The following is a 19655-nucleotide window of genomic DNA, read 5'->3' on the forward strand; positions in this document are numbered from 1 at the left end:
GGCGTTGGATGGCCAACCGAAGGAACTTTCTGCCTCCCTATAATTGCTAAGGTGAAGTCAAAGATTTTTCTACCGCGTCGCGAGGGACACCCGGATCAGATTCCCTACATTCTAGTATGGCAAGATTTGGTGGAAAATCCACCCCCTTGGTTGGCCCCCTTCCTGTCCTCAGGAACGTGTAAGGTCCTTGCCATGCGGACTGCAGATCCCCCAAAACCAAAGACGTCATCCGCGCCCTTGTATCCCATATTGCCTGATAGTCAGGACCTACTATCCCTAGACCCTCCACCCTATCATCCCCCTCCCCTCGTACCCCAGGCCCTACCAGCACCAGCCGCCCCACCAGCTGCCCGCTAGTTGCCCCCCTAGAGGAACCGGGAAGACGGGAAGCGGCAGCTGCGACGGAACCAGGAGGACGGGAGGCTATAGGTGCGTCGGGCCCCATTGAAAACGAAACCGACCGCGAGGGGCCAGCCGGCCGAACTCGCGGGCGCACCCAGCGTGAGCCAAACCCTCGCCTCCCCGACTCCACTGTGGCCCTACTCCTGCGGGAAATAGGACCCCCCGATGAAACAGGCAACCCCCGACTCCAGTATTGGCCCTTTTCCACCAGTGACCTTTACAACTGGAAAACACAGAACGCTCGATTCTCTGATAACCCTAAAGACCTAATAGCTCTCTAGACAGTGTCGTGTTCACCCACCAGCCCACCTGGGACGACTGTCAGCAGCAACTCCGCATCCTGTTCACTACAGAGGGGCGAGAGAGGATCCAATTAGAAGCAAGAAAGCTGGTTCCCGGAGACGACGGTCAGCCGACATCTAACCCTGACCTCATTAATGCGGCTTTTCCCCTAACCAGACCTCCACAGGACAAAGGGGACTACAACACGGCAGAAGGTAGAGGAAGGCTACTCATTTATCGCCAGACTCTGATGGCGGGTCTCCGGGCTGCAGCTCGCAAGCCCACCAATTTGGCTAAGGTATATTCGGTCGTACAGGGAAAGACAGAGAGTCCAGCTGCTTACTTAGAGAGACTAATGGAAGCCTTTAGACAGTTTACCCCCATGGATCCAGAAGTCCCTGAGAACCAGGCTGCTGTCGTTATGTCCTTTGGAAATCAAGCAGCTCCTGACATTAAGAAAAAACTCCAAAGTCTAGAGGATTTAGAAGGTAAACAGATCCAGGATCTGCTCCGTATAGCACAACGGGTCTACAACAACAGGGACGCCCCAGAAGAGAGACAGATCAAGGCCACAGAGAAAATGACTAAAGTCCTGGCCGCTATAGTCCAGAAAGAACAGCCACCTCCAGAAGGCACTCAAACAACACGCCCTCCCAGGCGGCACTTAGATAAAGATCAATGTGCCTATTGTAAAGAAAAAGGCCATTGGGCGCCGAGAATGCCCCAAAAAGAAACAACCCCACCCCAGCCAAGGACAATGGCAGCCTAAAACAGCCCCCATACTGTTTACCCAAGATACAGAATCGGGAGGACGGGGTTCGGATCCCCTCCCCGAACCTACGGTAACATTGCAAGTGGGGGGGACCCCGGTCCAGTTCCTAGTTGATACCGGGGCACAGCACTCAGTTCTGGTCAAGCCCCATGGAAAAGTATCTGAAAAATCTTCCTGGGTACAAGGAGCCACCGGAAAAAAAAAATACCCCTGGACAACTCAGAGGACTGTGGACTTGGGAACTGGGAAGGTAACCCACTCCTTCCTGGTCATTCCCGGCAGCCCCTGCCCCCTGTTGGGGAGGGATTTGCTTACCGAAATGGGGGCCCAAATTCATTTCCAACCGGGAGGACCCACAGTGACTGACTTTCACAACCAACCCATATCTGTGCTCACTGTGAGACTAGAAGATGAATACAGGCTCCATCAGGAACCCACTCCTCTGGATCAGGGCACCGAGCCCTGGCTTCAACGCTTCCCAGACGCGTGGGCAGAAACGGGTGGTATAGGGCTAGCAAAACATCGCCCAGCCCTATTTATAGAGGTCAAGCCCGGGACGGACCCCGTCCGCGTGCGCCAATACCCGATGCCCGTGGAAGCCAAAAATGGCATCACACCGCATATCCGCCGCTTCCTTGACCTCGGGGTCCTACGCACCTGCCACTCAGCATGGAATACCCCCCTGCTGCCCGTGCGCAAACCCAACAGCGGGGAATACAGACCAGTGCAGGACCTGAGAGAAGTCAATAAGCAGGTAGTGGACATACATCCAACCATTCCTAACCCCGATACTCTCTTGAGCGCCCTCAGCCCAGAAAAACAATGGTATACTCTTCTGGATCTAAAAGATGCTTTTTTCAGCTTACCACTAGCGCCTAAAAGTCAAGAGCTATTTGCATTCGAGTGGACAGATCCAGACAGAGACATAAATGGCCAACTCACTTGGACCGGACTGCCACAAGGATTCAAAAACTCTCCGACCCTGTTCGACGAGGCTCTACACGAAGATTTAAGTGAGTACAGACAACAACACCCTAATATAACTCTCCTGCAGTATGTTGATGATCTCTTAATAGCTGCCGAGATGCCCGAAGCCTGCATCCAGGGAACCGAAGGTCTCCTGCGAACCTTAGGCTACCGTGCCTCAGCAAAGAAGGCTCAGATCTGCAAGTCAGAGGTAACTTACCTGGGTTACTTACTGAAAGGGGGCAACGCTGGCTAACGGATGCCCGGAAGGAGACCGTCCTTCGTATTCCCAGACCGCAGACGCCACGACAGGTGAGGGAATTCCTAGGGTCGGCTGGGTTCTGCAGACTATGGATACCAGGGTTTGCTGAATTAGCAAAGCCTTTATACCAGGCAGCAAAAGATCAACAGCCCTTTAGTTGGACGGAAGAAGCCGAACAGGCCTTCCAACAGATTAAAACTGCTCTGCTATCAGCACCTGCCCTGGGACTCCCCGATGTCTCCAAACCCTTCCACCTATACGTAGATGAAAACCGAAGCATAGCTAAGGCGGTGCTAACCCAGCATTTAGGCTCTTGGCGCGGGCCAGTAGCCTATCTGTCTAAAAAGCTAGATCCAGTGGCCGCCGGATGGCCACCCTGTCCCCGGATGATTGCAGCCACTGCCCTAATGGTAAAGGACGCTGATAAGCTGACCATGGGCCAAGAGCTACAAGTCACCACCCCGCATGCCATCGAGGGCATCCTCAAGCAGCCGCCCGACCGATGGCTGAGCAATGCCCGACTCACTCATTACCAGGGACTGCTGCTGAACCCCCTCAGGGTGATCTTTACCCCCCAGAAGGCCCTGAACCCGGCATCACTGCTGCCAGACCCAGACATGGGAACCCCACTCCATGACTGCGCCAACATACTGGCTCAAGTTTATGGGGTCCGGGAGGACTTGAAGGACCAACCATTGTCGGATGCGGACGCCATCTGGTTCACCGACGGAAGCAGCTTCCTTCACCAAGGACAAAGGTATGCGGGGGCGGCCGTGACCTCAGAGACCGAAGTGGTGTGGGCAGAAGCCCTACCCCCCGGAACCTCGGCCCAGAAGGCTGAGCTAATAGCCTTAACCCAGGCCCTAAAGTTAGGAAGAGATCGCAAGCTAACCGTGTACGCTGATAGCCGATATGCCTTCGCCACCGCTCATGTACATGGGGCGATATACAGAGAACGGGGGCTCCTCACAGCTGAAGGAAAAGACATCAAAAATAAAGGAGAGATTCTAGCCCTGCTAGCAGCCTTATGGGAACCCAAAAAGCTAGCGATTGTGCATTGCCCAGGACATCAGAAGACAACCGACCCAGTTTCCCGGGGCAACAATTTGGCCGATCAGACTGCAAAAACCATAGCTCGGCCCCCAGCACAATCACTGACCCTACAGCGGCCAGACCCCGGACCCCGGGAATTGCCCCCCAGCCCTGAGTATTCAGAAAGCGACATTAAATGGATGAGTAAACTTCCTATGACCCGAATCAAAGATGGCTGGTGGAGAGACTCCAAAAGCAGCATTATACTCCCAGATAAACTAGGATGGCAAGTTCTAGAGAGGATCCATCGAAGCACCCACTTAGGTTCCCGGCGAATGTTGGACTTACTGAGACAGACTGGACTAAAAATCAGAAATGTCTCTGATGAGGTCGACCAAGTAGTCACTAAATGTACAGTGTGCCAACTCAACAATGCGAGTAGCCATCCTCAGACAACAGGGTAAGACAAAGAGGGAGCAGACCGGGGACCTATTGGGAAGTAGATTTCACGGAGGTAAAACCAGGAAAATATGGATATAAGTATTTGCTAGTTTTTGTAGATACCTTTTCAGGATGGACTAAAGCCTTTCCAAGCAAGAATGAAACAGCGCAGATTGTAGCCAAAAAGATCCTGGAAGAAATCCTGCCCAGGTATGGTTTTCCAGTAATGATAGGGTCAGACAATGGACCTGCATTCGTCTCTAAGGTAAGTCAGGGACTGGCTTCCACACTTGGGGCTGATTGGAAACTACACTGTGCATACCGACCCCAAAGCTCAGGACAGGCAGAGAGAATGAACAGAACCTTAAAGGAGACCCTAACCAAATTGACCATGGAGACTGGCGCTAACTGGGTGGTCCTTCTCCCCTACGCTCTGTTCAGGGTGCGTAATTCCCCGTACAAACTGGGACTCACACCCTATGAAATAATGCATGGTAGACCACCCCCCCTCATCCCTAACCTAAAAGATAACCTTGTCAAAGCTGAGAACGATAATAGTCTTGAATTCTTGTTCTCCCTACAAGCCTTGCAGAGGGTCCATGAAGATGTAGGGCCCAAATTAAGAGAACTTTATGAGACTGGACCCCCGCCTATTCCTCATTGATTCCGCCCCGGGGATTGGGTCCTCGTCAAACGTCATCGGCGGGGGACTCTGGAACCCAGGTGGAGAGGACCCTTCCAAGTCATCCTGACAACGCCTACTGCCATCAAAGTAGACGGAATCGCCACCTGGATCCATTTCGCCCACGCCAAACCGGTGGACCCGTTCTCAGACCTCATCGGACCCTCAAAGACAACCTGGACTGTTGACCGGACTAAGGACAATCCTTTAAAATTGACCCTACGCCGCCAACGGACTGAGCCGTAACTATGGTACTTGCCCTCCTCTTGATTGTTCTGCAAATTCTGTCTGTACGTCCGAACCCCCACAACCTCTATAATTTGACATGGGAAATTACTAACTCAGAGACTCACGAAATCTACAACAAAACCCAAGGAACTGCCCCATGAAATACTTGGTGGCCAGATGTCTATTTCAATTTAGAAAAAGTTAGTCCATTAGAAGAAATGGAGGGTAGATGGAGGCAACCGCAAAGGAGGGTATCAATAAGCAGAAATGGATTTTACGCGTGTCCGGGATTCAGGACGGGGGCGATGAGGCACACATGTGGAGGGATCGAAACCCTCTACTGCGCAGCCTGGAGTTGTGTCCACCAATGATGGGGAACGGAAGTGGGAAGCAAAACCCCAATTTATTGAAATGTCCCATGTCCAACCATGTACCCGCACCAGGTATGATGAGAACTGTAACCTTATTCATATAAGATTTACAGAGGAAGGAAAAAAGGACAGGCGGTGGGTCTCAGGACTCACTTGGGGACTCTACTTATATCAATATCCCCTCTTTGGGACTGCCATTCAAATAAAATTAAAACCCTCCCCTCTTGTACAACCAGGGGGGCCAAATCAGGTATTAGGAAAAAAAAGAATAAGCCTATCCCCGGGCAGATCTCCACTACTCCCTCCAGCAGGACCCCCATCCTTACCCCAGGAGTAAAAACACAAGCTATCCAAGAAAATCAGAACCCAGAAGGCGTAGACTCCCTATGGAAATTACTAACAGCAGCGTATGAGGCCTTAAACCGGTCGGACCCTGAGGCGACAAGGGCCTGCTGGTTATGTTATGATATAAAACCCCCCTTCTACGAAGCCATAGGTCTGGCTGCCCCTTTTTCACAATCAGGAGAAGGGTCACCAGCAGCTTGCAAGTGGAATCGAAAGGGCCCCCGCCTCACGCTGCAAGCGGTCACTGGCAATGGGACTTGTATAGGAAAAGTCCCCTCTAGCCATATCCAGCTTTGTGCCCCGACTAATTACTCTATAAATGAGTCTAAATGGATAATTCCAGCCCCTGACGGTTGGTGGGTTTGTTCTAAGACAGGGCTCACCCCATGTGTTAGCAGGGATGTCTTTAATTCGTCAACAGAATATTCTATCATGGTATTAGTGTTTCCAAAGGTTATTTACCACCAAGAAAATGTTGTATATGATCTGTGGACAGAAGGGACAGAGGCAAGAGAGTCGATGAGAACAAAGCGGGAACCCTTTACGGCCATAACCTTGGCCACCTTATTTGGCCTCGGTACCATAGGGGCAGGAACAGGGATCTCATCACTAGCCATCCAGCACCGGGGGTTCAACAGCCTGAGGGCAGCCGTTGATGAAGATATAGCCAGACTTGAGGACTCAATCTCACACCTTGAAAAATCTCTGACTTCCCTTTCTGAAGTAGTCCTACAGAACCGAAGGGGGCTAGATCTAGTCTTCCTCCAACAAGGAGGTTTATGTGCAGCCTTAAGAGAAGAATGTCGTTTTTATGCTGACCACACCGGAGTAGTCCGAGAGTCCATGGCTAAAGTTAGAGAAGGCCTGGCCAAATGGAGGCATGAGCGAGAACAACAAGGCTGGTTTGAGTCTTGGTTCAATCAGTCTCCATGGCTAGCCACCCTTTCTGCTCTAACTGGTCCCCTTATACTCCTCCTTCTCCTCCTCATCTTCAGGCCTTATATTATTATTTTTTTAAACGTTTTATTTATTTTTGAGACAGAGAGAGACAGAGCATGAACGGGGGAGGGGCAGAGAGAGAGGGAGACACAGAATCGGAAGCAGGCTCCAGGCTCCGAGCCATCAGCCCAGAGCCCGACGCGGGGCTCGAACCCACGGACCGTGAGATCCTGACCTGAGCTGAAGTCGGACGCTTAACCGACTGAGCCACCCAGGCGCCCCTCGGGCCTTATATTATTAATAAACTAGTTGCCTTTATCAAAGACCGAGTTAACACGATCCAACTGATGGTCCTTAGGACCCAATACCAACCTATCATTACCGAAACACTTGAGTCAGACACATAAGATCCAAGATTGGCTCTTAAGGCACCAAAGAAAGGGGGGGAATGAGAGACTAAGAGAAAAATTACCAGGTGTACCCACAACTGCAAAGAAAAGACCCCCCCCCCCCCCCCCGCCGTTCCCGGAACCAGCCAGGCCGTGCCCGGTTGTGGTCTGACCTAAAGGCGGGAACCAATCAAGTTCTGCTGAGTGGTTTAAAAAAAGGCGGGAACCAATCAAGTTCTGCTGAGTGTTCAAATTTAAATGTCAACCAATAACAGCTCTGTAACCGCGAAAAATCCCTAACTTCCCCATAACTTGCTTGTGCCTGTCTATAAAAGAAGCTGTAAGATCCTCGCTCGGGACCTCTTAGCGTCACCGGTAACGAGTGCGCGGAGGTCCGGGTTCGAACCTGCAATAAACGACCCTTGCCGCTTGGCTTTGACTCTGGACTCTGGTGGATTGTTCTTGGGGGTCTTTCGAATTTGGGCATATCAGTCTGAGGGCCCTCCCACCAGTGTGAGACCAGGCCCCCGGGAAGTCCGGCCCCAGAGACCCTGTCCAGACATACCCTGACAGCGACATGTGTAAACACACCCAAACACAGCCGTGAAGGAGGGCCTGCAGCAGCTGCTTACTGGGCACTTCCTCTAGCTGGTCTGGGAGGAGGCAGGTGTCCTTCCAGGGAGCGTGTACAGCCAGCCTCCGGCGTCTGTGACGGTGTGTGTGCCTGGAAGCGGCACGTAGCTGACCCCTCGCTAGGCCCCAGCAGAGTTTCTGTCCCCCAGCAGGACGTGTCCAGCCACTAAGCCACCGGCCTCCCTTCCCATGGGGCTGTGCTCTGTTCATCAGTAGGGTCTTTCCTCACAGGAAGGGCCAGCTGGCCTTTAGGGGAGGGCAGCCTTGCACACACACTATTCATTCCTTTACAGACTTCCTGGGGGTTCCCCTGCCTTTTTCCAGCTTGTATGAGATAGTGGCCGGGGGTGGGGGGGGGGGTGGGTGGGCGGGGAGGGCAGCAGGCAGTGGGGGGCAATGAGGGGCTCCATCTCCTCTGGGGGGTCCCAGGCCTCTCCCCAGCCCCTTCATCCTCCTTATCAGGCCACCAGTCATGTTCCCACTAATAAAACATCTCGGGGGGAGGGGAAGCTGGCTGATGGGACGCTCCTGCCCTTTTATGAAAATCACTTCAATTTAACCCAGATGGGTCTCCTGTTACCCTCACACAAGCAGCACCCTGAATTATACTTTGCGTGTGAACACACCGGGTTATATTTAGCCACAAATTACGACTCTTGTGTTTAACAAGCACCTTCCCTGCGCCGAGGGGGCCGGGCAGCCTCCTGACCTGCTCGGACCAACCAGCAACAGATTTAACCCCCCAGGAGGGAGGGGCCCTGGGAAGGCCTGCTCACCCAACTTCAAAGTCTGGCTCCCCAGCAGCTCTTGCTGCCTTTTGAAACTCCCAGCCACATCCCAGGTCTGTCTGGGAGCCTGTCTGTGGCCTGCAGGGGTCAGCTGCGCCTGGGAGGTGGGGGAGGTTTCCGAGTGAGCAGGCCCCTGGCTCAGGAGCTGGGATCTGGGAGGGATTCGGCCCAGGGCACAGAGCCTGGTGATGCTGGAGGAAGACTTCCTGGGGGAGGCGTGGCGGGGGACCCTCCCAGCCAGACCTGGCCCCAACCACTCTTATTTCCGTGTCTGCTGCCTCTCTCCTGTCACCAGGCCCATTGTGACTGGAGGCAGTTTTCTGCGGGAACAGCATCCTTCTCTGGGGGACGGGAGTCCTGGGGATTTTCATCTTTCTCTCCGCTCCAAAGTGGGCTGCCCCAACAAAGCAGAAGCCCCGGAAGCTGAAGATGTGGCAGCTAAGGCCACCCTCCAGTCCAGGCACAAATTCCCGGTGCAGCACCTTGGAGTGGACCTCCTGGGGTCCCACCCACAGCCAGGGAGCACCCGGGAAGGCAGGGATCCAGGCTACTCTGGGGAGTGCTTAGTGAGGGAGCCACATTTGGGGGCTTCTCAGGTGGGCTGGATGGGCTGCCCTTCCCCCCACACCCCTGCTCCCTCCAGCGCACCCTCCCACGCCCCCCCTACCCCCCCCCCCAACTGGTGGAAGACCTCCTTCTGGAAGATGGTGTTGGGGCCCAGCCCTGCTTCCTGGAGGCTTCAGTGGTGCCTGGGGAGCCCCTCCAGCTAAGGCGCTTCTGGGAACAGGCCTGATTTTTTTTTTTTTACACCCCTCATGTACTGTCCTTGGAAAGAGAGTGGATGTGCACCGCTCTCCCGCTGAGGGAGGGTAGGGGGTGCTGGGTCAGCTCACCCTCCTTCCCCCTCATGCCCAGTGCAAACCTGTGGATACAGGGCCCCCCCTTCAGGCGGGCCTGCTTGCCTGCCCTCTGGACCCGGCCCCCTGAGCCTGGCAGGGGGTGGGGGCGAATTAAGAGTCAATTTTTGCCAAGAAATTATTCCTAATTTGCCCTTTGACTAATGGCCCTGGGAACAATGGAGAGACACCCGGCACACAATTACGGAGCGCGCAGCTCTCTCTCTGCTGTTCTCTGGCCCAAGTAGGCATTTATTTGGAGCAGGGACTAATTCACAATTTTATGTAACTCGCCCGACACCCCCACACCCTTGTGTTAAAAAAATGATTATTTCATGATTCCAGGCAGAGCAGGATCGTGGTCTTTTGGGAGCTGGGAGCACTGTAGATGAAACTCCATGGCTGGGGACAGGCTGGGGGGGATGCGTCAGGGGCCCCCGGGCTGCGTGGGGCAAGGCAGGTTCTCCAGATCGCCGGGCCACGTGTAAACATGGGCTGCTGTGTGAGATGAAGCGTGTGCACGTATGTTTCGTGCACATGGGAGTGTAACGTGCTGCGTGGTGCTCAAGGGTGTGCCTGAGTGTGATGTACGCGCACGTGTGTGCGAGACGTACGCGTGTGCACAGGGGCGGTGTGTGCGCGGGAGTGTAGTGTAGATGTGCGTGTGCTGAGAGAGCACGCCCAGGTGTCAGAGAACAGCTGGCTTCTCGGGCATCTGTTTACCTTCTTCCCAGGCCAGAGGGCAAGCCAGGAGGGGTGTCTGGCAGGAGAGGCATGTGGACGCGCGGGTTCCTGCAGGGAGGAAGCAAGCAGAGCTGAAGGATGCCTCTGGCAGTGGTCCAGGCTGGGGCCAGGCCCACGGGCGGCCAGGGTGTGGGGGTCCCTTCCCTTGTGAAACCGCAGGCAGCTGCAGAGCCCTGGACACCCCGGCTCAACCTGGCCTCCCATCAGGACCCCCTCGTTTCTCGCGTCTGCCCTCTCCCTGCGTCTCTCCCGCCCTAGTGGAAGGCGAGTCCTCAGATCCCTACACCATGTTTCTCTAAAATTAAAAACATTTGTTAGCTCTGGGCAGCAGGGAGAGTGAAAAGGAAACCGGAGGTTTCCTCGTTGCTGATAGTGCTTCCAGCCAAACATGCCCCGGCCCGAGCCTCACGGGGGAACACGGGCAGCTTATTTTGGTGGTACTTGGGGAGCTGCCTGGCGGCCCGGTGCCCGAGCTGGGAAGCTGCCAGACCCTGCCGCATCCAGCAGGCCTATCGGCAACTATTTGCTGTAACAACTGTTTTGAAACAGCACTGGGGGGGGGGGGGGGGGGGAGAGCCCACTAGATTTGTTTTAAGTGATGCTGGGGGAAGTAGGAGGGGGTGGGGTTGGGGGAGCCATAGCTAGGCAGGGAAGAGTGAGGCCTAAGCACATCCAAGGCCTCTAGGCCCTCCCCAGGCCTGCCGCCTGTCTCTGGATGCGAGTCAGCAGGGGCAGGGGACAGCACTGGGGATGGGGGTCCTGAAAGCCAATTCTCACCCCTTGAATTAGTAATCTGGGGAACGCCAGCTGCAACCCGCAAGGGCAGGGAGGTCCCGGAATCCTACAGTTCTCTGCGGTCTGAAGCAGCCTGCAGGCCTCCCTCCAGTACCGCTAGGGTGGGGCCCATCAGCCAGGCTCCAGGACCTTCAGAGAATCTTCTGCCCTAGGAGGTGGGGAGCAGAGAATGGGGATTTCCCAGCGGGTGCCTTTCTGCGCAAACTGCGGGATCCTGGAGACTGGAAGCCCCTACGTCTCGCCCACAGGCGGTCAGAGGCCAGGAGTCCCCTCCTGGCCCATGGGCATCGGGCGGCGGGCGCAGCTCTGGGAACTCAGAGAAACTCCAGGGATTCCGCCGGTCGCCAAGGTGTTCTTTCCCTTGGATGGAGAATCTTTTTCTTATATGTATTTTGCTCACATATATATTTCATTTCAAACGGAACTTTAAAACTCAATCTTACATTAAAAAAAAGAAGGTTCCCGGGCCGGAAAACAACTCATTGGAGAATGTCAGCAATGGGGTACTCCGCTACCAAACCAGAACAGGCAACGTGCTGTCAGCTAGGGGCGCTTTGCCGGGGGTCTAGACTTCAAAGTCCCGGCTGGAGAGCTGTGCCGAGGGGCTGCGGGAAGCTGGTGAGGGTCCCAGGGCTCACGGACCGAGCAGCCTCCGCGCACCAGGCCACCGGGGCCAGGGACGCAGTGTGAGCCCGGCGCGCTCCGGGACGGCGCGGCAAGCCGCTTCCAGCCCGAGCTCCGGCCTCGCCTGGCCCTGCAAGGGGTTCCGGAGCCCAGGCTGGAGGCCGTCCCCGCCGACCCACCTCTAGGCGAGAGCGATTTCTCCCCAACCGGGCCGGCTTTCCTGGATGTGCGTGGGAAGCGGGGGGCCTCCGCACGCACCCGTAGGGGCGGGACCCAGAGGAAGTCCGTCTCCCCAACACATGTCGGGGCCGTCACTGCGACTCCATCCTCCAGAAGCCACGGGCCGAGCCCGGTGGTCCGCGTCAGCCACCCCCTACCCCGATGGCCGCGCCAAGCCCGAGCGGCCCCCCCCCCGCCCCCCCGGGTCCGCAACGGGGACCTAATTCAATCGCCCACGGCCTAATGAATAGCCGCGCGCTAATCGGATCTCCAGGCGCTTTATGGATTTATGCAAGCTGCCTCTCCTCCCGCGGTTGCCGCGCGCCGCCTGGGGTCGTTTCCGAAGGCGTCGGCCTCGGGACTGGCCAGAGGCTCCGGCAGCTGGGGTTTTATCTCTGCCGCTGTGTCGGGGCATCGTCGGAGCCTCAGCTCGGGACCGCGCGCCCTGTCCCGCGCTCGCGGTGTCCCGGTGCTTACCTGCCAGCCCCGGGCTCTCCGGAGCCGCCCCGCCGGCCACGCCGCCCGAAGCGGGCGCCCAATCCCGGAGCCCCCGCCCGCCGCCCAAGCCCCCACCCCAGGTCAGAGATGCCCGCGGGGGAAGGCCGGCCCCGGCCGTGCGCCTGCTTCCCCTTTCTCTCCGGATTCCTTTGATCCGCAGGCTCTGCGGCGCACCTCGGCTCCCGGGCTGCTGGGGTCGGCCCGTGGGGGTCCTGGAAACTGTCCCCAGCTTATCTCCTTTCATCAAGCGGCCTTGGGCGCCTTGAAACCGCGGAGCCAGTAATTGCTTTTTTCAGGAGGCCCTGTGCGGACTGGACAACAGCCAATCAGCGCCTTGTTTACACTCGGTGATTGACAGCCTGCTGGCAACGTGCCAGCCAATCCCGGCGGTCCCGCGGGAGCGGGCGGGGGGGGGGGCGGGAAAAGGAAGGAGACAACAGAAGGCCTCAGGCTTAACCCCTTCGTGTCCCTATTGGAATGAGCCGGTGGAGAATTTCTAATGCGTGTGCATGAGTTTGTTAGCATCTAGTTTAAATATCCTTTTTTTTGTGTCTCCCAGAGGGGGAGGTAGAGATTCACAAGGAGAGAGAGGAGTAAATATGTATCCATCACTACTAAAACATCACCTTGACTCCCCGGGAATAAATAAATAGCATGTTGTCGGGAAATCAAATTCTAACAGAAATATTTGTTTGGAGAATATTTTTAAAAGTGCTTTAAATCCAATAACGATAATTGTTCAGTGGCTCTTATTAATTGTGGGGAGAATTTAGTTGATATGCAGGAGACTGGCTTTGAGAAATGCAAGGTTTTCGCATTGTGCATTATCAAGGTGAACATACTTTAAAAATCTAGTTACAGCTGAAGAAAAGGGCAATCTTTGTCTCAGCTATGAATTCCGGATTTTCATTTTGATCGGTGCTCCGTTGCAAAGTATGGCCAAGGGAGATAAAAATGAGAGCTGGTAGATAGATAGCCAGAGATGCAGGACCATGTCCCTGAGGTCCGATCCGCAGGGCAAGGGACAGGAGGGGACCAGGCAGGTGACTCTGGCGCTTGCGCTGCCCTGGCCTCGGGAGTGCAGGCATTCCCGAGGTCGGTGCGACCAGGCCAAGGTCCGGATGGTGGAAGGACCAGGCAACCCGAGAAGGCTTCTACGCTTGGAGCTCGGACCTACTTGTGCGGGGTTCAGCCACCTGCCAGACATCCCAGGTATTAAAAAAAAAAAAAATCTGCTTTAACGGGTGGTGTTGTTTCTTTCTCCCGGCCTCTGTTGCACCAGAAGCCAAACGTTAGACCTGCTGGATTAATTTAAAAAAAAGAAAGAAAGAAAGAAAAAAGAACGAAAGAAAAGGAAAAGAAGAAAAGAAAAGAAAAGAAAAGAAAAGAAAAGAAAAGAAAAGAAAAGAAAAGAAAAAAAAGAAAAAGCCTCCCCCTATGCGCGGACACGCGCTCCCACTCGCCCTTGCTCCCTCTCCCGCCCTGCGCCACCACATTCCCATTCAACAGCAACGATCTGCGCAGAGGAGCTGCGCAGTCGCCGGGCTTGAATTAGGCGCCATCGGGCTCAGTAGTAGCCCTGCTGCTCCCTGATTGGCAGCTCTCTGGCCCGGCGCCAGCCTATTGGGAGGCCTGTTTACGCCGAATGAGTGGCACGAGCTCCCGGCCGCGGAGGGCTGCGCGGCCAATCAGCGCGCCGGCTGCTCGGGGCTGAGTGGCACGAGCTTATTAGTATGCAGGGCCCGTGGCTCGCCGCGCCGGGCTGCAGGTTTGAGAGCCGCTCTGGATGGGCTCGCTAGAGTCGTTGTGGTGGAAGCGGTGCATTTACAGTGCAACAGTCAGCACATTGAAAATACCAATAGGAATACAAAACAAAGTCACATTTACTGATTTAATTGTATTGCATTCAATTGTATCCAGGAAACAACCTCCAGTAAGTAACTGAAATTGCTTTCATTTTTTTGTTTTTGTATTTTTATTATTATTTTATTTTTTATTTTGGCTTTGGGGATTTACATTTTTTTCTTTTTAGCAAGAGAAATTCAGGCTTGTGATGTTAAGAAATATATATCTTCCCTTTTTAAAATTCCGTTATAATGTGGAGTAGGTTTTTTTTTTTAAAGATGGTCTAAATAGGAGAGCGATTTTTTTTTTTTCCTCTGAAAAATCTTATCGATCGGTTTAAAATTCCCCCCGTAATGCGTCCTTGCTTTGCTCTGAGCGCTTGTTGTCTCGATCGACACCCAGCATTAAAAATAAATAATCGCGACAGGACAGGGACAGCCAGGCTGCGTCCAGCGCGAACCGCGCGGGCGGCTCCGGGCGGACCGTCGGCGAGGACCCCCGGACGCCGCCAACGAGCGCCGAGCTCCGGCTGCACCACGGACGAACCCCGATTGTTTGCCCCCCCATCTCGCTCCCTCCCCCGAGCAGCCCCGGGTCGGCCCCGCCCGGCCGCTCGGCGGCGCTGGGAACGGGCCGGCTTGGGGTGGCCTAGGCGGCCCGGGCCGCTGACCGGAGGGGCTTTCCGGCCGCCGGCTGGGTGCGGGCGAGGGGCCGGGGCGGGGAGGGGTAACGCGAGTTCTTCGGGTTTCGCTTTCCAGAGCCTAATTCATTGCAGAACATTTCAGAAATTCTTTTCCTGGGGGGTGGGGGGCGCTGAGGATGGATGAGGGGGGCAACGAGGCCGGCGCAGCGGGGCGTTTTCACCGCGCGCGTTCCGGGCAGCGCGCGGGGCTCGGGCCACGGCCAGCGAGGCGGGGTCTGCGGGCGAGTGCGCCCCGGGCCGCGGGCTCTAGTGCGGCCGGGCCCTCGGTCCTCTCCCGGGGGGGCGGGCGCGGCCGTTTCGCAGGGAGCGGGTTCTGCGGCGGCGCCCGAGCAGTCCGCGCCCCGGTGTGCCCCTGGCCCCAGCCCAGCCTGCAGGCCCCACGGCGCGCGCGCGCGCGCGCTGGGAGACGGGCGCCGGGGGAGGCGCACGGGAATGGGTGCTTTTAACCGGGGGGCGGCCGAAGCGACGGTGGGATTTTTAGTCCTTTAGTTACAACCAAAGCAAACCTAAAGGAGCCCCGCATTCAGGAGAGCGTGAGCCACGCAAAGCGGGGACGGTGGCTCTGGGGACCGAGCCCCGCCAGCCCAGGGAGGAGCCGAGCGTTCCGAGGTTCGGTTCTTTCCAAAATGCCCTTGTCATCGTTTCTCCGGCCGGCGCGGGGTCCCCTGTTCTCCGCCGCTTTCCCTCCCATTTCCTTCCTTAGACCGGCCAGGCCTGTGGCTGCTGTGCTGTCCTCTGCTTCGGCCTCTCGAGCCCCTGGGGGGAGGGGGCTTGGAGCCCTGGGACTGGCGGGTGACGGCACGGGGCCTTCGGGCCCTAGCTGCGGCGGCCGCGCCTCCCCGCCCCGCTCCCTCCTCGGCCTGGGTTCCGCAGGCCGCGGAAGCCGCTCGCTGGCGGCCGAGGAGGCGCTGCGCGGCCTCTCCTCCGGAGCAAAGGACACAAAGAAAAGTCCCTCCAATCCAGTAAGAATCTCAGTGGCACGGACAGGCGACGATAATTCACCCCCAGTCTGCGTAAAAAAAACTGGCGGGCTGGTGAACCCGCGATCCGCCGGCCAGGGGTGGAAGGTTAAAACTGCTGCTGGCAGCCGAGCCCGCGTCCCGAGAATCGCGAGCAGCTCGCGCTTTCTCGGCAGTTCTGAAATCTCGTACTGGAAAAAAAGAAACCCCCACAAAACAAAAGCATAGCACACACGACTCCCCGGAGGCCGCCGGGAAGCCTCGCACCCCCGCGGGCGCAGCCGCGGGCCCTCGGCGCCTTTGAAGCTGCAGGTTCCCGACCTCCCTCCCCTCCTTCTCTCCCTTTGTCACTCCCCAAGCCCCCCCCCCCCCTCCAACCCTGGCCCGGGCCGCCCCTCCCCTGACCCCGGCGCGGGCAGCCTCCTCGCCGGCGCTGCCCTGGCCCTGGCGGCTTGGCGCTCGCTTTGCAGGCCCGAGCGGCGGCGAGTCGAGTTATTTGTTAGACCGGGGGAGAGAGCTGGCGATCCCTAGAGGCGAGGGAACCCCAAACCTCTTTGTATGAAGTTGAGAGACAAAGAGAATTCTTTGTCCAGGTCCCGTTTATTTACAATGCAAAAGTTCTCCGAATAAATATTAAAAAAGCTTATCAGCTGAGCAAATATGTATTCACTTAATACATTATGTTTTCGGTTATAGATTAAATCAAACACCAAATAGTCTGCAAATAAGACGTTGTAGAACTCGTAGCATTAAATATAGCAATTTAAAATGGTATTCACGAGATGGAAAACATCTTATTCGCCCTCTCCTCACGGTGGGACGGCTAAAAAAAACCCCAAACAAACCAGGTTTCCTGCAGGGTTCACAATTAACATTGAGCCTACCCATCTCCCTTTTGTTGGAGGTGATAAAGAACATTAAAACAATGTAGGTTTAGGAGGTTAAGAGCGATATGCAGGGTGAGAGAGCTGCACACGCTCACTCACAGTGGTGCGGTTTTGTCCCCGGCTCCGTGGCTCCACGCTCAGCCCCGCAGTGCACTCCCTTGGTTGGGTGGGGGTGGAAAAGAAGGGAGGTGGGGGGTGTTTCTAAGTGTCCCTGCCGGGAGGTGGAAACCCATAACTGAGTCCCAGGGTCTGCTGGGGCCTCAGCCGGGACGAAGGGTGCACGGGGGCTGGCTGACTTTCCTCGCCCAGAGGGCCGAGCTGGCCGCCACAGACCCTGCTTGCCCCGGGCTGCCGGCCGCCGGGAGACCCGGGGCAGGCGCTGCAGGGAGAAATTCTATGGCCGATGTGGGGCGTAAAGAGAAAACAATTTCTGACTCTCAAAGCACCCCCCCCCCCTCCCTAAAGTCCCCAGTCCGCAGAGGCAGATCCTGGGCGAATTTGATTGGGGGGCGGGGTAATTGTTCCAGCCTCGCTGGGAAGCTCCCGGCTCGGGGACAGCAGGCCGGGCACTGCGGCGTGGCCGCCCAGGTGACACCGGCAGCGGACGCAGACTCCTGGGACTCTGGGGAGCTGGCCCGGGGTCCCCGGCCCAGGGTCCCCGCTCGGTGCTGGGGACGGGGGCCTCGTCCCGTTGAGGGGGGAGGGCGGAGGGTTCTAAAGAATGGGCCGAAAGACGCATGGGGGGATGGGAGAAGGAGAGAAAAAGGAAGGTTATAAAAAAAAAAAAAAAGTCTTGAGTTACAATCAATAAAATTACTCGCTTAATTAGCATGGTTATTCGGTTAAGCGGAATGTAGTAAAAGCTGGACCTCGGAATGACGGGGGAGAGGAAAAAGGCGAGCGTGGACCTCGGGCCTTTTCCTCCGAGACACCTCTGGGCAGCGGGGGAGGGGAGAGGGTGTGCGTGTGAGTGAGTGAGTGTGTGTGTGTGCGTGTGCGTGATGGCTTCGCAGATTTGGGTTTTTATCACCCAGCGGAGCCAGCAGCCTTTTGCCGCGGCGCCCTCGCCGCAGGGACCCGCGGGGACGCGGAGGGGAAGCGGCGAGCGCTGCAGCCGGGTTCCCCCGGGCTCCTCGGGCCGAGCGTGGCCGGGACGGTGCGTGTGCGCGCGGGGACCGGGCGGTCCGGGGGGCCCCGGCGCGCGCGTGAGCGGCGGGACACGAGCCGCGTGCCCCGGGCCCGGCCGCCCGGCCCGGCCCGGCCCGGCCGCGGCTCCGGCCGGCGGGCGGGGCGAGGACCCCCAGGCGAGCCGAGCCCCCCGAGTCACCGAGTCTCTTGTGCTTGCCTCCGCAGACTATGGACCCGCACGGCGGCCGCCGGCTCGGCGCGCGGCCGCCCGCCGAGGAGCCCAGTCCGCCGGCGTGCTGACCGGCCCGCCACCCCGCCGGTGACCCCGGACGCCGCCTCCTCCGCGCCGCCCGCGCGCCGCCCGCGCGCCGAGCCGCCCCCGGGCCCCGGCCGCGCTGCTCCCCGGAGGCGGCGGCGGGCCGGGGCCGGGGCCGGGGCCCGGCATGGATGGCCGCGACTTCGCGCCGCCGCCGCATCTGCTGTCGGAGCGCGGGAGCCTGGGCCACCGCAGCGCCGCCGCCGCCGCCGCCGCCGCGCGCCTTGCCCCCGCCGGGCCCGCCGCGCAGCCCCCGGCGCACTTCCAGCCCGGAAAGTACTTCCCGTCGCCGCTGCCCATGGCTTCGCACACAGGTCAGTGCCGGCCCGGGCGGGCGCGGGAGAGGAGGCCCGGCCGCGAGGTGGGCGCGGGCCTGGGGGACCGGGCGCGCGCCCCCTCCGCGGCTCGGAGCGCTTGCGGAGCAGCCTTCGGTTTCATTTCCCTGCACGGGCACCGGTGGCGGGCCCCGAGCGGGGCCCCCCGAGCCGGATCATCGCGGTTTAGAGCGGCCTTCCCCGGGGTCTCCGGGGTCTCGGAGGGGCAGCCCCGGAGCCGGCTAAAAATAAAGCCTTTCCCCTCCGGCCCCCCTCCCCCACCCGTTCCTGCAGAAGAACTAAATTCCGCGGAAACCTCATTTCTGCATTCTGCATTCACATCCTTAAGACATTCTGGGGCCGGGACAACGAGGCACTTTCTGCGGGAACAAAACGGCTGTTGTGACTGGGGGGCGGGGTGGGGGGGCGCCGCGGCCTGGCGGATTAGGGCGGTGTGCGCGCGGGGTGAGCGTTAATAGGGACTGCCGGTGTAAGACGAGCAAATCCTGTTTCTATATAAAGCCTTGAAGTGTCAGGGTGAGAATGGGTTTGCAGGGGCTGCGTGTGCTTTCACAAGTGCCTCTGGTATCCTGCTAAAGCCGGACAAAGCGTGGCCAGAGCGCGGCCCAGGCTGGCGGCCCGCGGCCCTGGGGGAGGGCAGCGCCGGGCGCCGGCCGGGCTGGGGGTGGCGCGGGACTGCCTCCGTATTTCGGTGCAGGCGAGTTCGCAGCGAATTTGCTCCAAGAGGAGGGAACTGTGGCTGCCCGGCGTTCCTGTCCTCTCGGATCCCCTTCCGGAGAGGGCTGGTCCTTGGCAGGGCTGACCCAGGCCTCCGGAGCCACCCTAACCCTCCTGAGGTGGCTTTGATATTACTGTTGAGCAAGGTCAGGGGAGAAGCAGAGCCGGGCAGCCGGTAGCCGAGGGGCAGCTCCCTCTAGGAGACCCGGGGGTCACTGGCCAGCCGCCACAGAGTTTGCAGGAATGGTTTGGGGCTTGGTGTGGGGGCCTGCTGGTCACCCTTGAAGGCTGGCTTGCTTTTGTTTACAGTCTGTTCTAAACATCAGAAATGTTGTTTGCCGCTTTTTTTTTTGTTTGTCAATTTGGCAGTAACAGTTATTATTGCTAGCTTGATGAACTGTGAATACTAATAAAATTATATCTGCTTTAATGGGATTACAATTAGCGTGTGGATTAA

General features: G+C 57.6%; 2 protein-coding genes across 2 annotated transcripts in view; both read left to right on the forward strand.

The window, feature by feature from the left end:
- Positions 1-664: 664 nt before the first annotated feature.
- Positions 665-4761, forward strand: LOC122233544 (the record flags this gene model as incomplete). Its single annotated transcript, XM_042966405.1, is given in 5 exon segments — positions 665-1396; positions 1398-2658; positions 2661-4175; positions 4178-4342; positions 4345-4761. Coding segments are annotated over 5 exon segments (3750 nt in total), but the record flags the coding sequence as incomplete, so codon positions are not given.
- Positions 4762-18273: 13512 nt separating this feature from the next.
- BAHCC1 (BAH domain and coiled-coil containing 1) overlaps positions 18274-19655 on the forward strand; it is a 59277-nt gene continuing 57895 nt past the window's right edge. The window contains 1 exon segment of the mRNA XM_042966785.1: positions 18274-18460. Coding sequence (XP_042822719.1) covers positions 18274-18460 — 187 coding nt within the window.

The sequence above is a fragment of the Panthera tigris genome, chromosome E1, assembly GCF_018350195.1.
Source record: "Panthera tigris isolate Pti1 chromosome E1, P.tigris_Pti1_mat1.1, whole genome shotgun sequence".
NCBI classification, from domain to species: Eukaryota; Metazoa; Chordata; class Mammalia; order Carnivora; family Felidae; genus Panthera; species Panthera tigris.